This window comes from Parastagonospora nodorum (assembly GCF_000146915.1).
Source record: "Parastagonospora nodorum SN15 chromosome Unknown scaffold_1, whole genome shotgun sequence".
NCBI classification, from domain to species: Eukaryota; Fungi; Ascomycota; class Dothideomycetes; order Pleosporales; family Phaeosphaeriaceae; genus Parastagonospora; species Parastagonospora nodorum.
In genome coordinates this window covers 1,303,964-1,319,364 of record NW_001884549.1, presented here as the reverse complement: position 1 = coordinate 1,319,364, position 15,401 = coordinate 1,303,964, and the positions used below count along the sequence as shown (strand labels likewise).

Here is a 15,401-nt window from a genome sequence, read left to right as displayed (position 1 = left end):
GTATTAGCTTTATTATTTTTCGAGGTATGAGGTTCGTGACGTGCTGACGATAGGGCGTCGTTGATGCAAAGTTACAGACGGAAATATTTCCTCCGCACTGTTCCTTGCTGGGTAAGCGCGACGTATGGAACTTGATGACTAAGATCCACGCAATTACAACTCGAGCAGATGTTTTCAAATTGGTTGATTAAAAACATTGCCCTTTGATCATCCATGCAGGACGATAATCGAAAATTGAATTGCAATATTGCTCGTATATCGCTCGTCAAGACGTTGACTGATGGCATGGGCCTGCTTCTTACGAAAAGGGGAAGGCGCGAGACGGATGAACCGGCTGAGTTAAGCGCATCACCTCAGCTTCTGAAGCTGCGGCAAAGATACAGAACAGCAACGTCGAATACAATACGGTGAGCTCCACTCTGCCTTTCATCCTGTGCCAACCCACCTCCGCCCATATCTCGCCCTTTCGAATTAGGAGAGCTCTCAACCCAGACATGGCGCATTATTGTTCAGCACTTCGCAATGCTAATGCCGGCAGCAGGAGGCCTTCAAGATGGGCCGACACGCCAATCCAGACATAAGGCGCGCCTTTGTAAGATACACCAGTGATAGCATCTGGAAGCATACGCGACCCATGCTGACGTCCGAATACCAGGCCGAATTTCAAGACCAAGACACGCCTTCCAAATGTAACAAGGTGCGCTGCCTCCATTGCGGCTTCGTGCGCGCGAAGAACACGACGCGCCAGATCGAGCATCTTCAAGAATGCCAGTCCTACCTTGCCTCGCCGGACGCGCAGGCACATATGGCCCAGATGCAGCAACAGCAACAGCAACAGCAGAGTGCAGAAGCTATCGATACCACCATGTCGCAGGCCCCCAGCCAGATACTGAATGGACAGGCGCCGAATCCGAATCTACAGGTCCACCGGCGCGGTCCTAACACGAAGCGCACGAGGGACGGCAAGCCCATTGCGCCGAATCTGCCTATGCCGCCGCACCAGGCGCCGAGCTTGACTGCACATTTGCTTGCGACGTGTTCGCATCCGTTCACGCAGGCGACGCAGCAGCCATTCTTATCACATGCGGGTTGCGGATCCCTGGCTGCTGGCCCGCTGTCGCAATGGCTGGTGCAGGACGGGCATTATTCACGGGGCTACATACGGTTCGTAGGACAGCTGCTGGCCAAGATACGGTTACCGCAGACGCAGAACTCGCAGTTCCATCCCATGTACAGGACGATGGACCTGCTGATATCGGCCCTCAACAACATGCGACGCGAGATGCAGTTCTTTGAAATCACAGCAACCAAATATGGCCTCGTCCTCGGACAAGAAGGACCGACGCCCATTACGCGGGCGCTCCTCGACCTTTTTGTGAGCGCCAGTAGTTCGAGTGCGAGTCTGCTTGAAGGCATGGTAGTGTTATGGGGAACCGAGCACGTATGTGCCGGATTTGCCTTATGCATGCTCCTCGGCTGACCGTGATAGTGCTACCGTTCCGCCTGGCAATATGCCTCCTCGTTCAGCACCTCCATGTCCACTCCATCTGCCGACTCGCACATTGTTGCCCTCCACCAAGCCCTCATTCCCAACTGGACTTCACCCGCCTTCTCAAAGTTTGTCGATGCAACACGCGCGCTTGTAGATGAACTTGCGAACATCACAACTACGCGCGACGGCAAAGAAGAGATGGTGCGCTGCGAGGAGATCTTCCGACAGATCTGCTGGCTGGAAGAGCGCTTCTGGCCCGATGTCAATGGCATGGGCGAGGAAACCGAGACTGCAAGGCTTGGCCCGCAAAATGGCATAGGAACTATGGACAACGCAACTTTCAACGGACCCATCAGCCAAAACATGAACGGCCCAATGGGCAGCAGCACTATGGGCAGCCAGATGACCGGTCCTATGAATCCCAACGGCATGAACAACTCCATGGCAAATGCGATCAACAACGGACCCAGCATGAATGGTGCTATGAACGGTGGCATGCACAACTCACGAATCAACGGCAGTGATAGCGATAGCACTCCCGGACCCAACAGTAACAATGGCTTCACTCAGATGTCCCAAATAGCGCAAGGCTCGTAGAGCGGGCAATATGATGCCGTGAGGACCATTGACATGGTGTACAAAGAGGGATTCCTTTGGCTGACATTGGTTTGAATGAGGAGTTTGGAGCTGCAGGTCTAGGGCGTTCGAACGGGGATGGCTGGCTTGTTGTGGTGTTAAAAGGAGTATGGAGTTAGATTGTAACGCATGAAACTAGCGCGTTGAACATGGTCAGTCTAGTCTTACTCGGGGCTTCGCATAGATCCTTTGTTAAGACATGACGAGAAGCAGGTTATTGAAATAATGCATACTGTGGAGCATAGCCTCAGCACAAGTGTTCCGAGGTTGTGATTGAAGATCTGGAGCCGGTTCGACGCTTCGGGTTCAGGACTGATCACCAGAGGTGATTGACCTAGACACATGGGAGCTGCTCTGATTTTGCATATTCGAGAAGCTGGAGCCGGCCGGAACATCAATAGAGATTCCAGGTAACTCGATGATTCCCAAGAAGCCTAGTCAATGATGGTTGACTGTATTGTTGATGCCCGACATCGCGTGGCGAGTTTACAGGGTAGTTGAGTCGCCAGGTATTCGACTAGGGAGTAGCCCCGGACGGAGATCTCTTGAAGGCTTCTTCATTCATACAAAACAGTCAGTCTCGTGTATACTGTGGTCAACCTCGAGCAACTGATGAAGTGAAGTCTGGCATGCGTACTATGGGGTAAATCGAATACACGGTGGATGTGTACGCTATTAGTGCATGTGCATTTTGATGCACGCTTCCGCGGATGCATTTGTTAATCGGTCTGTACTCTCGCAGTGGCTGGCTGAGATCTAGAGCGATCTTTCTCGAATTGGGAGTACTCGGCTTTTTAGCTCAGAGATCTTGTGGATCGGTACTTCCACCAGGCCTCTAGTCAAGTAGATTCATGATCTAGACACGAAGCGTAGGTGATCTTTGAAAGACAGTTCAGCTGATAGCCCGCAGCAAGTCATGTATATATTAGTTCCACGAAGACTTGAACCTACTTCAAACTCTCCAGCAGGTCCTTCGTCGGCACAGACATCTGCGCATCATGTTGTTCCCCAAGTTCCTCATTCTGGGGGCTTCCGCCAGCGCAGTTGCTTCCACTATTCCATCTATTGACAACCAGCAGTGCAAAATTGTGAACCTTGTTGTCACTGCATTGCACAAAGAGGCCAAGGCTTCTTCATTTTGCTCTTCACTTGTGCCAGTATGCACTGCCTCCACAACAAGGACCATATTCTACACCAATAACGTTCGCCAGACATCCTCGAAACCAACCACGGTTACGAGTACTGTGACTGAGACTTCCACTACCACAAGTACGGATCTGACACTCGTGCCGTCTACGTCCACTGCTGAGGCTGTGACTACGACGACGACGGATGTGGTGTAAGTTTTAAACTCGGACTTGTTGTTAATTATGTTCATGTGCTGACACTGTCTTCAGAACTACGACTTCGCTCAGATGCGATCAGCAAGAGAAGAGGAACGCTCCAAAGACGAGCAAGGCACCACCAGTCCCGAAGGGCTGTGCCCAAGCTCCAGGCTTATTGAAGATCTTCCCATGCGAGCAGTTAGTCACTGCGTGCAAATGCCTCGCATTGCCAACAACAACGAAAACATTCACCGTCACGCAAACAACACAGACTACGGTTGTTAGCACTGTTGCGGATGTTAGCACGACGACTGTCACGCTCACTCAAGTTGCGATCATTACGGTAAGAAATTAGTGATCGAAGGTCTTCACGCGAGACATGCTCATTCAGTCCAGGCAACGCCCATCACGACCGTCACGCCAACGTCTACAAGCACCTTGGTCTCGACAACAACTATCGTATCATGCCGTAGGTCTACCATCCTCCCATCATCTTTTTACAATGAGCTAACACTTCTGATCACAGCTTGTACCTCACCCGGCTTGACAGACCTATGTGGCACCACATGCGTCAACCGCCAAACCGACCCCAACAACTGCGGCACATGCGGCAACACTGTAAGCTCCAACATCATCCCCATCCCACTCACCAACTAATCTAAACACCACTCAGTGTCCTTCCGGTACCTGCTCCAACGGCGCCTGCACCTCTCCATCCCTCGATTCCTGCCCCACCGCATCTCGCTGCAACGCACCCGTCACATGCCCCGGTAGCACCGGCTGCTACTGCCTGAAGACCTCCAGCGGCGTGAATCGCTGCGTGCAACTAAGCGGGTGCGCAAGTGTCGGGTGCACCGCTGATGCCGATTGTAGCGCGGGCAGATACTGCGTTGTCGATACGTGCTGTGGCGGGGGTGTGTGTTTGGCATATGCTAGCTGTCCTAACCCTGGGGTGCCGAGCCGGATGTTTAGAAAGAGAATGGTGGGTGAGGAGATGGAGGTTGATCCGCTGGATTCAGTAAGTGTTGAGTGGCGGGCTAAGAATGGGGAGAAGTAGAGGTTGGGGCATCTGGCTATGGAAGGACATGGAAAAAAGATTGCTTATTAGAGAACATGATTAAACAAGCTTTAGATCTTGCTCCAGGCTCAACTTGATAAAATTTGTACAAGAAGTATGGGATGAGCCAACGTAGGTGACCTAAGCTCTGTCCAATCTTCCCTCCATCGAACACTTTAAGCCCCTTTGCAAAACTCGCCTCCTCTAATCCTACCCCTTTCCCAAACTTCTCATACCTTTCTAGATCTCGCTCGCACAGCTGTTTTGTCGAACATTACATATCGCAGTCTACTATACGAGTCTAATCTTCGTTTTCCTGAACTCCAATACGTGATCAGGATGTTCCAAGTAGTAATCAAAAGAGGAGGCCCCAGAGCTTGAAGACTCACAACCACAACGACACTGAGGAACGATTCTTCTAGCTTCAACCATTTCTCTCATCCGCATCACGTTGTTGGCCTCTTCAAACGAGGAATTGCCCAAGCGACTCCATGTCAAAACACCCAGTCGTGTGTGCTCGCCACCCAGTTCAGCGTGCAGGACAAGCGCATGCACGTCTGTGAGACCAGCGGATGAGATACTGCCCAAGTCCATGAGGGGAACATGCGTCTCCTGGTTAGCAGATGCGTGCTGGGTTGGTCACAGGCGCTCATCGACCAAGCCAGCGAAGAGAGAAACGAGGTGTGAAGTTCGCCACACGAGTCTGTGCCGTCGTCAGAGGGAGCGGTGGTACTAACAGGTAAGCCCCAGAAATTGTAAATCGGTTGTTCTAGCTCTTTGAACGCTTCGTAGACTCCGAGGAACGCGTTGAGCGCATCTGATTCTTGGGAAAAGCGGCGATCGAGATACTCTTGGATGCGTGCTACGACTTCGTTGCTTGTCTTCCTGATGCTCTTTTGGGGGAACACGCACAGTGTGTGGATGGAATTTTTGAATCTGATGAGATCCTTTGTGTGCGCTTGTTCCAAGCGGAGCGGCGTCGATTCGCTGCAGTGCATGTTCCAGCATTGGAAGTATACCTGGCTTTCTGTGAAGACCAGGCGGCGTTTCGAAAGGAGGTTTTCCTGGTATGTCCACCCGCGCGTCGACCATCTGCACTTTTGAATATCGTGCTGGGCATCAGGAATACATGTCAATATGTGGCCATGTGTTTGCACAGAGGTTTGCGCCTTTCGATATCGGATCGTCACGCCCGGAAGGGTAGTGCCAAAGTCCGGGTCTTCCCCACAGCCTGCGATAATCGTCACGTATGCCGATCTATAGACTTTGTGCGTGTTCTGTAGCTGTGGAGCTTGGATCTCGCGAACTGATTGCGAGACACAATATCGGTCTACCCAAAGATAAGGGATGCCAAGTTCGCGGGCAACGTGAAGAGCATCTTCAATCACCAGTGCTGCAACTGGGGGTAGTTCGCTGGGGTTGTCTAGTGGGGCACCAGAAAGAGGGCCCCAGCAATAGCTCAATGCTACATATTGCAGGACAGCTTGATCAGGGGCGTTGATAATCGAGCGAGTCGCGCAGTCGATAAGCCAAAAGAAGGGAATCTTGTCGAGCGTCTGCATCCTAAAATCAGTCAGGTGATGCTCATTGCAGAACGTGAGCCATTCTCTTATTCTATCAAAGTCTACCGTCTTCTTCACCTGCGCCCAAGCCGATGATGCAGACACTCCACTCTCGTCGCCGAGCAGTGTTGGCGCGATCCAGCCCTGATATTTCTTCTTCAAAGAACTATCCTCAATGCAAAGACTGAGCAGGACTTTCCTCTCCGCAAACGTCGGACCAAACACGCTATCCATGTGGTGAATGTGCAATGAAAACTTGTCGGCAGCTGGCCAACTCCAACTCTGTACGCACATCTGCAGCAATACGCACAGCTTACACGAGGCTCCTCCAGACTCTCCTGACGAAAGCTGTAAAGTATGAATCTTTCGTGACTCGTTGTGCCGGCGTGATATCACCGTGTCTAGTTGTAGCGACCATGAGCCAGCCTATGCCCTGCGCATTTCTTAGCCTCAACTCGTCAGAATGCACTCTGAGAAAAAAGGTAGCCAAATTTTTTCCTGGAGGCTTTGGTTGCCGAGTGATCGTACCGTCATGCCTGGTTGATTGGCGATGGTATTTGATGTCGGTTGCTAAAGTCCGTACTTCGCCTGCACGTATACAGCCTGAATCCTCGAGTTAAGTTCTTATGTTGGCCAGTAATGTCTGTTCTTCTTTGCTCGCAAGGCATTTTCGGGTTGCAGCCTTTTCTGCGATCGTCGGTCTTCCTCTTTTGCGGTGATATGCTGTAGATCTAGCCATTGGCTTGCTCTCGCGTTCCTTGGACACCACGTTACCGTTTTTGACTGATAGATGTCGTCGCACATCACTCGAGAGATACTGAGTTCATGTTAGGCATTTGAGCATCCCCGTGTGTGGCGCAGTCAAAACTGCGTTCAAGTTGACTCCCTCCAGGCATCCATTCGACTGATCATCTCATCCCAGCAGACAGAATGCCCAAAAATCCTCCTGTATCTCCTAGCCCTTATGCCAAGTACCCCTGTTTCAAGGTCCTTCAAAGGCTTTCCGTCCGACGCAGCCTTGTCAAGCAGCTTACCAGCGCTTTGGCAATTAGGTAGGCGCTGTAAGTAGCTACCCGCTATTGTATTGTTCCACACTTTTACCAATTTTGTAGCTGCTGAGGTCATATGTATGCATGTGTGAGATATGTGAGAGAGGCAGGGGAACTGCTAGGTAATGGGATGAGGAAGTATTCATGTTGGTGAAAACGCTAGAGACCGAGAGCTTCTTTATGTGCCTGTGCTTCGATGGAATAGTACACATGAGATGTATTTCAAGGTGACAGTTGGTGTCGCTCGTTGTAAAAGGGAAGAGCTATGTACCGCACGGGACTTTCTCTTCTTACGGGCTCAAGTTTACCAGTGCATCAAAGCCCCAACTTACCAGATGGAAATCTACATTTTCTATTCCATCATCTCCTCCGAACACTCACCCACCGTCTCTCGATCGGAGTCGTGCACAAGATTGGTGCCATAGCACTGCCTAGTACGTGCCTGCATGGCGGGGATTTGTCTCTGGAACGTTGACGCTCAGAGATGTCCAAGGCAGCGCCCTATTGAACGAATCTTGCTGCCATCAACAGACGCATCGTACGTACCCGAACAGCAATGGACGAACATGGACCTTTCAAACATGTGCTTCAACTGATGGAAGTTCTGATCACGCCTTGGTTTTGGAGTGACCTTTGTGGTCGTGTGATGTCAGTCGTGGCTGAAATCTCTGAAGTGGCTGTGCAGCACAAATTCCAGCTGAGATGGTCATCTGTCCTGCCACATTTGACAGAAGGTGGTTCTAGGCGTGGCAGGGATTGGGGTGACTGTGTTGAATCACGCACGTTGATGATATCGATGTCTTCGGGCCTTCTCCAGGCACGCGATGTGGTTGAAGATGGTGATCAGATCGTCAATTTTGAGAGTTGTCGATAACGGCTGCAAGCTGCCATGATGATCGCAGTGACGACATGACGAGATTCATGAAGCTCTGCAGCACTTCACCGCCCTCCGACCGAGTAAATGTCCGTCAGCGGACCCTGATCGTCTTCATCCCGCGCGCGGAGTGCGGGGAGCAGTACCGAGAGCCAGTTGGGGTGTGTGCGCGGAGAAGGCGTGCAGGCATCCAGGTTCTTCGCCGTGGCCATCGATGCACAATGACCACAGCTCACAGGCACGCAGCCCAGTGTTGCCATGCCACGGATCGCGAAGCTTCGAATTGGTCGTCGGGGCCCACCGCAGTCGGAAACTGCGCTAGATTGTCGACTCGTTGGGACGATGACCTCACCGGAGTCTGTCGAAAGCGTGTGACAGGCGTAGGGGCGCAGCAGGGACCAGGTGGGGAGATGTTTAAGTCCAAAAGTGCCGCCTTCCGACACTAGACAGACCTCAGCAGCGTCTGACAGCCTTCGACTTCAACACACATTGCACGCTGTAGACACACTGTAGACACATAATAAATAATGGGCCGACGCAATAGATCGCCCTCCCCGCCGCCTCCCCCGCCCATGGGCCATCGTGAGTGAACCCCCCCCGCCGTACCTGAAGTGCGCCACTAACAGGGCAGCTGCAGAGCCGACATACCACTTTGAGAACTACGAGGACGGCAAGCCAAGATGGGCGCCCGGCACAGACAACCAGCGCGACTACCGCGACTATCGCGACAGCCGACGAGGAGACCACCGCCGCTCCAAGAAGAGAGACGCCTATGACGATGCTCCTCCTCCACGGCCTCCACCACCACCAGGCTACGGAGAGCCTCCACCACCTCCCCCTCCAGGCTATGGTGAGCAGCCTCCCCCACCACCCCCAGGATACGCTGCGGAACCGCCTCCCCCTCCTCCTGGAATGCAGCCGCCGCCTCCTCCACCAGGACATGGTACACAGACCCATATCTTCCACACGAGATGTGCTAACCCCTCGCAGATTCACGCTCCCACCGTCCCCGCCGACACCGCTCCTACTCGTCATCCTCCGAATCCGACCACCCACCCCCTCCCCGCCGCTCAAGTCGCCGCGAGGAACCCCGCCGCGACCGCAGGCGCGAACACGACTCATACGACTCATACGACGAGCACTACCCACCTCGCAGACGCGACGACGACCGGCGCCGCGACCGCGACGGCTACAAGAGCGACGACCGCCACAACCGACCTCCGCGCTACGATGGCCGCGATAAGCGCGACCGCCCCCGCTATGACGACCGCGATCGCCGCGACAGACCCCGCGATGAGCGTTACGACGACATGTTCAACTCGCGACGAGACCCGCGGCGCGACCCACGGTATGATGACCGCGGGGGGCGTGATCGCTACGATGACCGCAGGGGCGGGGGTCGCGCGGTAGGCAAGCCGGGGCAGCCTGAGTGGCAGCGCCAGGCCATGGGCATGTTCAAGGACTACGCGCTGCCGATTATCAAGAAGGAGGGGCAGAAGTACATTGCCAAGCAGATGAGCGGCTTTGGGCAGAAGCGCTGAGGCGAGCATTTACTCGACGTGTACCATGATCATTTGGAATTTGGCGTCTGTGGGTATACTCATTTGGCATTTGGAGCTGGGTACGATGATTCTCATTTAGCATTTATACATGGCTGTAGCTTTTTTTTTTCAATTAATGATTTCCTCATTTCGAGTCCGGATGCACCGATGGCTGTGACGTCATCTTACTGATCGTCACTTCTCTGATGAGAATTAAGCTTCCATATGCTTACTATGCACGTCATCTCCCGACACAAGGACCACGCCACTAATCTAGTTGAAGTCTGCTTGAACATGGGAAGATATGTCTAGCGTGTCATCACATGAAAGCACCGTCAAAGTACAGCAGAGCTCAAACGGGGAGTGAGCACGAAGGGTCAAGGAAGAGATAGACCGATCGTAGTAAGTAAAACCTACTAAATATAACATATGCAAAGTATACCAAAGAGATGCGGTTCGTAGCCCGCAATATATGTACCCGCTTACAACCAAACTTTCTGCTGGAAAAAATAATAATATAAAAAATCCCCAACGCTCTAAAATATAATGCACACCGTGTATAACTCCACCGACTCACTCAATCAATCAAGCACGACTGGATCCAACTCGTCCCCGGGAACTGGCTTCTAACCACTTCCCCTCCTCTCGCCCGGCGGCGGCCCAGGCACCATGACCTGGAACGCGCGCTCCCTGCCCAGTGGCACAGGCGCATACGGGCTGAAATGCGGCAGCGGCGCGGGAGCCAGTGGCGGCGGGCCATTGCGCAGGAGCTGTCCACTACTCTGTGGCCGCGAGGACGTGGGGCTCTGCGCACCGTATGGCGCAGGGTAGGACGGGGGTTGTTGGTGGAGAGGTGCGGGAGCGAGGGCGCGGGCGCCGTATTGTGGCGCTGGGCCAAGAGGTGGTGGGCCGGAGAAGGGGTATGCACCGCCCGAGGGCAGAGCGGCGAGCGGGGAGTATTGGAGCAGCGAGTGGGGGGCTTGTGGTGTTGCTGAGGCGAACATGTACATTGGGGAAGGCGCTGTGAGGGGTGGTGGGCCGTGGTGTGCGCTGTATGGATCAGGGGGAGGGTAGTGGTGGGGGGTGGTCTGGATAGTGTAGCGATGCACGCCGGGGAGGCTCGGCGGGTGTTGTTGATGATGCTGCTGCTGCGGATCCAGTCGATGCCCGTCCGCCTCGCCTTTCGTTGGAAGAGCCGGGTCTCGATTCTTCTTTCAATGGCGTGCCGTGCTTCTCGTCTTGCTCCTTCTTCCGCGCCTTGCGCTCCGCCCACCATATCGTCATTGATTGGCTCCGCTTCTCGCTCTTAACGCGAGGTTTCCGCCCGTGAACCTGATGCTGGACCTGGTTTCTTCCGCGTAGTTGTTTGTGTATTGGCTCAATGGCGCGGTGCTCATGTATGCATCGGCCATCTCTGGTTGTGATGCAGCCATCTCCTGTGACGCAGAAGGATGCGGCGTAGCTTGGAAGATCCCTTCAGCAGAGTTCGGGTGAATCGAAGCTGGTTCAGAAAGTGGCTGATCAAGTGTGAACTGACCTTGACCTTCACTCATAGATTGTAACGCTGGAGGCGGCGCATTGGGGCCATGAGCTGATGGTGCCGGCGCACTAGCTTCTCCAGGCTTCTTGCGCGGGCCCTTCTTGACACCATAGTCACTACGCCTCGCGACGTTCTTACTGCCGGCTGGGCGACCTCGCTTGACATTTGTGTCGGAATAGTCGTCTACCTCCATGGCCGAAGACTCTTCATCTCCGGAGCCGGTCGAGACAAGTGATGCCTCACGCATCTCTTGTATACGCTGGTGTAAGAGATTACTAGCTGCCGTTCTCGCTCGCTTGGTGGGTCTGCTCTCAGGCTCGGGAGTCTCGGATGCATTCTTCGAGAATCTGCTCACACCTTTCTTGCGTGCACCACCCCAACCATTGTGCTTCTTCGGTGTGTTTGTGCCTGTGCCAGCATCACTCCCGTCAAATTTGCGAGTGGCTCTTCGCTGGCGTTTTGCAGGTCGACCTTCGCCGTCTTCTTCATCCTCGTCCTCGCTTGCAGGCGCAGAATCGAGCATGTCACGATTCCGGCGCGTTCGAAGCTCTCTACCTCCACTCTTCTCAGCCCCTGGCCTCTGTCCCCATGGATCCTGGGCTTCAGGGTTTTTCTTCGGGTCGTAGTTGTATCCATACAGATCAGCTTCTTTCATCGCCTCGAACACATCTGTAGCAATTGGTATGCGCCCACCGTTGCACGCTTTCTTCGCGGGATGCATGTGAGGTGCCGTCTATATTTCTATTAGCATGTTCTAGTCGACAGCGTGATCAGTCTTACCCTAGCGTCTAACATCAGGTACTGGTCCTGCCAATGCTTGAGGATGTTTTGAGTGTTCTCTGCTAATGCATAAAGACTCTCCGTACTTCGCTGGGATACAGCAAATTTGGTGAGTGAAGCAATGACTTCTTGCACGTCGACCATAGGCTTGAACCGCTTCTGCAGAAGAAAATCGGCCCTATCTTCACAGTCTGCTTCAAGCGGCACGGGAGCACCTTCGATCCAGGGTTCAGGAAGATCGGAATCGGACAAGACATCATCCTCTGGGTTCAATAGTGCAGGGACAGCAAACTCAGCGGGCGTGGCATTGCGAGGTGTTTGCGTTGCGGATTTTGACAGTAACTGAACTTTCGGGACCGAAAGGGCTTTCGAAGCTTTCGAGCTTCTTGAGTTCTTGTTTGAGGGTCCATAATCTGGTTGGGATGCTGCTGAAGGTACGTACGTGCCGCCTAGGACAGAGTCTTGTAGTCCGTCAGGTGGCGAGCTCCCTGGCGTTGCAGAGGCTTTTTGCACAATCTGAATTTCTTCGTCCTCATCACTCTCATCATCTGCGATCGCGTTGTCGTTGTCATCATCGGAGTCGACAGCTTCGCCCATCGGTTCGTCGTTGGAACCCGAACTTGGCTTAGCGCGGTGAGTCCGCGACCCCTGATTGGCCGAATCATCATCTTCCTCTTCTGTAAGAGGATTCATGGGAGCAACGTTGCGAGACATCCTTGCTCGTACGGGCGATACTGCTCTGGCTGCACCGCCTCTTGGACGGCCTCCCCTTCCCCTTCCTCTGCCACGGCCACCTCGGCCACGGCCACCGCGTCCGCCACGACCGCGACCTCGTCCTCTAGGGGTTACCTGCGAAACGGGCGGCTCCTCAACTTCGCTCTCTTCTTCGCTCTCATCAGCAGTCTTTTCTTCTAATTCCGAATCTTGCTCATCATCTGAAGTATCTCCTGCTCGAGTAAGTGAAGAATTGAGACTTTTGCGCTCTTTTGGTAATTTTCCGTGATGTTTCTTCATTCTGTCGAAGAAGGAAGGCGGTAAGCCAAAAACCATGAGTAGAGGTTCTTCATATGAAGCATACACCTCAGGAGCGGCCTCGAAAGATCGACCAGAAATGTTAGATGCTGAGCGGGTAGTTTTCCTGGTTGTGGTAGGGCTGAGTTTGGTGGGACTTGATTTCTGAGGCGCAAAGTCTGGTTCCTCTGGTTTGAACGGGGCTGACTTTCCTCCCCGACCCGCCCGGGTTCGAACAGGTGTATCATCTTGCAGAGAATTGCGCCTCTGCGAAGACCGCGTTGGCTGGCCACGTGGAGTAGGCATCTACGCGGTGCGATGAATCTGGTTTTGATTCAAGGCGCAAGATGCGCCTGCGTGGAGCAATTGGGATGATGACTTTGTGTACGTTCCCGGGTCGGCGTAGCGCAGATGGCAAGTCTGTCAGGGTGACGAAAATGTGCATCCGCAAAGATGAATGGAAAGCTGGCGCAAGTTGACGGAGAGAGCGCAAAGTTGTGATAGAGGAATTAGTAGAAAAGAAGTAGTCGAAATGAAATAGTAAGGCCTGCGCCGCTGGGTGTGGTGATCTTTGTCTCGTGGTCGTGGCTGCTCCTGCAAAAGCGACTACAAGCACAGGGCAAGGCACCGCGCCAATGACAGGCATGCGCTAGTCTGCCTGGCCTACGGCTCCACAACAATGCATGACCTCTATTGTAGTGGTCGGTTGCACAGTACATTCACTTCCGCTCCCTGCCGTAGCTTTACCCAGTCCATTGCTCTTGTGAATCACCAATAGCTACTGCATTCTAGGCCAAGATGCCCCCCAAGACTGTCGAAGAACAGCTGGCGGAGCTTGAAATGGAGGCGCAAGCACCAGCTCCCCCGCCCAAGAAGGCAGCCAAAGCGTCACGACAACGATTCGAACAGGACACAGATGCACTTAAGGAGCTGGAGGAGCTCGAGGCCCTGGAGAAGTTCCAGCGCCCAGAAGTACCTCGCCCAGCAAGCCGGCCAGACACACCTAAGCTGTCATCGTCGACAGCCTCGAGCAACCGTCGCACAGCCGGCGTCGTGACCCCTTCCTCCACAGGCTCCGCCCGCACCAGTGAGGATAGGCCCGCGGTGCCGAGGAAGTCAGGAGAGAGCACTCGATCATTCCACCAGAGTTTTGCGCCGACTGAAGAAGAGCCCGCGAGGCCAGCACCACAGCCAGCGGAAGCCAAACCAGCTGGAGGGTCGTGGTGGGGAGGCGGCTGGGGAGGCATCATCTCACAGGCCACTGAAGCTGCCAATGCAGCAAAGAAGCAGGCGGAGGCAGCATACCAGGAACTCCAGAAGAACGAAGAAGCACAGCGATGGGCAGAGCAAGTGCGCGGCAACGTTGGCGCTCTGCGCAGCATCGGTAGGGATATGCTTCGAAGGATGCAATTGCACATGCTGACACTTTGCAGGCGGCGAGCTGGGCCAACGTGCCCTCCCGACCTTCTCCAACATTCTCCACACCCTCGCACCGCCCATATCGCAACATGAGCGCCTACAAATCCACATCACACACGATCTCATTGGCTACCCTTCCCTCGACCCCATCATCTACCAGACCTTCTCCTCGGTTATGGCCCAAGTTGAGGGCGGCGACTTGATGGTCATACAGCGAGGCTCCGAATCAACACAACGCAGCTCCGTAGAGGGATACAGAGGCGGCGGTGGCGGCTGGAACGACGGCCCCTGGTGGCGCGACACCGAGAAGCGGGACCTGAGTGTTGTAAATGGGCTTGCGGAAGGCACGAAACTAGTGCGAGTCAGCGCGGAGGCATATGCCAACGAGTTCTTTGCCGCAAGAGGCGGCGTTGAGCAAGCTGCACAGCAGGCAACCGAAGTGCTGAGCGAATCAAACCCCGTACGGAGCAGCGACATCTTCCTTGCGATACAAGCTGTGAGCTTCTCCGCGCAAGCTGGTCTCTTCGCAACTTCCTCGTCAGAAGAGAAGAAAGAAGTTGAGGAGCAGAAGGATGAGGACGGACAAGTTGCGTTTGCCATCTACCTGTACGACCCTATTCACGGTATCAGCTTCAAGGCTGTCAGCCAGTCCTTCCCAGCCAAGTGGGCTGAGTGGCTGGATGCGCCTGCGAACACTGAAGCAGCAGGTGAAGAGCCACAGCTGCCACAAGAAATTCAACAGATCATCGAAACTGGTGGTGTAGACCCTCGCGAATGGGTATCGGAATGGATGGAGGAGACACTCAACCTGAGCGTAGGTATAGTCGCCCAGCGATACGTTGCGCGAAGAATGGGTGTAGGCGAGGGAGGTCTAGGAAGAGGCAAAGCACGCGAAGCAGTTGTAGAAGCAGGCGGTGGTGAAGCTGCGCGAGCCGGTATCATCTGAAGAAGCTGATGAATCAATTATGCGGTGTTCTCATTGTTGGCGCAACGGAGTTGCTTAGGATATTGGGACTACATTCTCGCCTCTGGTATGGGGCTCTGAGACACAATGACAACCTTTTCATCGAGCATTGGTTTCCTTCCTCCGAGTCTGATCATGATCCGCCTATGCG

General features: G+C 53.9%; 7 protein-coding genes across 7 annotated transcripts; 5 read left to right on the top strand and 2 right to left on the bottom strand.

Annotated features, from left to right (window-relative positions):
- Positions 1-553: 553 nt before the first annotated feature.
- Positions 554-2,089, top strand: SNOG_00579 (hypothetical protein; the record flags this gene model as incomplete). Its single annotated transcript, XM_001791207.1, has 2 exons — positions 554-1,441; positions 1,490-2,089. The coding sequence occupies 2 exons, from the start codon at positions 554-556 to the stop codon at positions 2,087-2,089; spliced, it is 1,488 nt and encodes a 495-aa protein (XP_001791259.1).
- A 1,037-nt stretch (positions 2,090-3,126) lies between these two features.
- SNOG_00578 (hypothetical protein) lies at positions 3,127-4,110 on the top strand (the record flags this gene model as incomplete). The annotated part of the gene is made up of 4 exons (XM_001791206.1): positions 3,127-3,467; positions 3,526-3,796; positions 3,850-3,922; positions 3,980-4,110. The coding sequence occupies 4 exons, from the start codon at positions 3,127-3,129 to the stop codon at positions 4,108-4,110; spliced, it is 816 nt and encodes a 271-aa protein (XP_001791258.1).
- Positions 4,111-5,159: 1,049 nt separating this feature from the next.
- Positions 5,160-6,306, bottom strand: SNOG_00577 (hypothetical protein; the record flags this gene model as incomplete). Its single annotated transcript, XM_001791205.1, has 2 exons — positions 5,160-5,213; positions 5,248-6,306. 2 exons carry the CDS (start codon positions 6,304-6,306, stop codon positions 5,160-5,162), a joined length of 1,113 nt encoding a protein of 370 aa, XP_001791257.1.
- A 1,724-nt stretch (positions 6,307-8,030) lies between these two features.
- SNOG_00576 (hypothetical protein) lies at positions 8,031-8,317 on the top strand (the record flags this gene model as incomplete). The annotated part of the gene is made up of 2 exons (XM_001791204.1): positions 8,031-8,156; positions 8,234-8,317. 2 exons carry the CDS (start codon positions 8,031-8,033, stop codon positions 8,315-8,317), a joined length of 210 nt encoding a protein of 69 aa, XP_001791256.1.
- Positions 8,318-8,567: 250 nt separating this feature from the next.
- Positions 8,568-9,689, top strand: SNOG_00575 (hypothetical protein; the record flags this gene model as incomplete). The annotated part of the gene is made up of 3 exons (XM_001791203.1): positions 8,568-8,581; positions 8,622-8,938; positions 8,986-9,689. The coding sequence occupies 3 exons, from the start codon at positions 8,568-8,570 to the stop codon at positions 9,534-9,536; spliced, it is 882 nt and encodes a 293-aa protein (XP_001791255.1). The 3' UTR covers positions 9,537-9,689.
- Positions 9,690-10,162: 473 nt separating this feature from the next.
- On the bottom strand, positions 10,163-12,570 carry SNOG_00574 (hypothetical protein; the record flags this gene model as incomplete). The annotated part of the gene is made up of 4 exons (XM_001791202.1): positions 10,163-10,586; positions 10,717-10,972; positions 11,146-11,809; positions 11,857-12,570. 4 exons carry the CDS (start codon positions 12,568-12,570, stop codon positions 10,163-10,165), a joined length of 2,058 nt encoding a protein of 685 aa, XP_001791254.1.
- Positions 12,571-13,665: 1,095 nt separating this feature from the next.
- Positions 13,666-15,232, top strand: SNOG_00572 (hypothetical protein; the record flags this gene model as incomplete). The annotated part of the gene is made up of 2 exons (XM_001791201.1): positions 13,666-14,251; positions 14,301-15,232. 2 exons carry the CDS (start codon positions 13,666-13,668, stop codon positions 15,230-15,232), a joined length of 1,518 nt encoding a protein of 505 aa, XP_001791253.1.
- Positions 15,233-15,401: the final 169 nt, after the last annotated feature.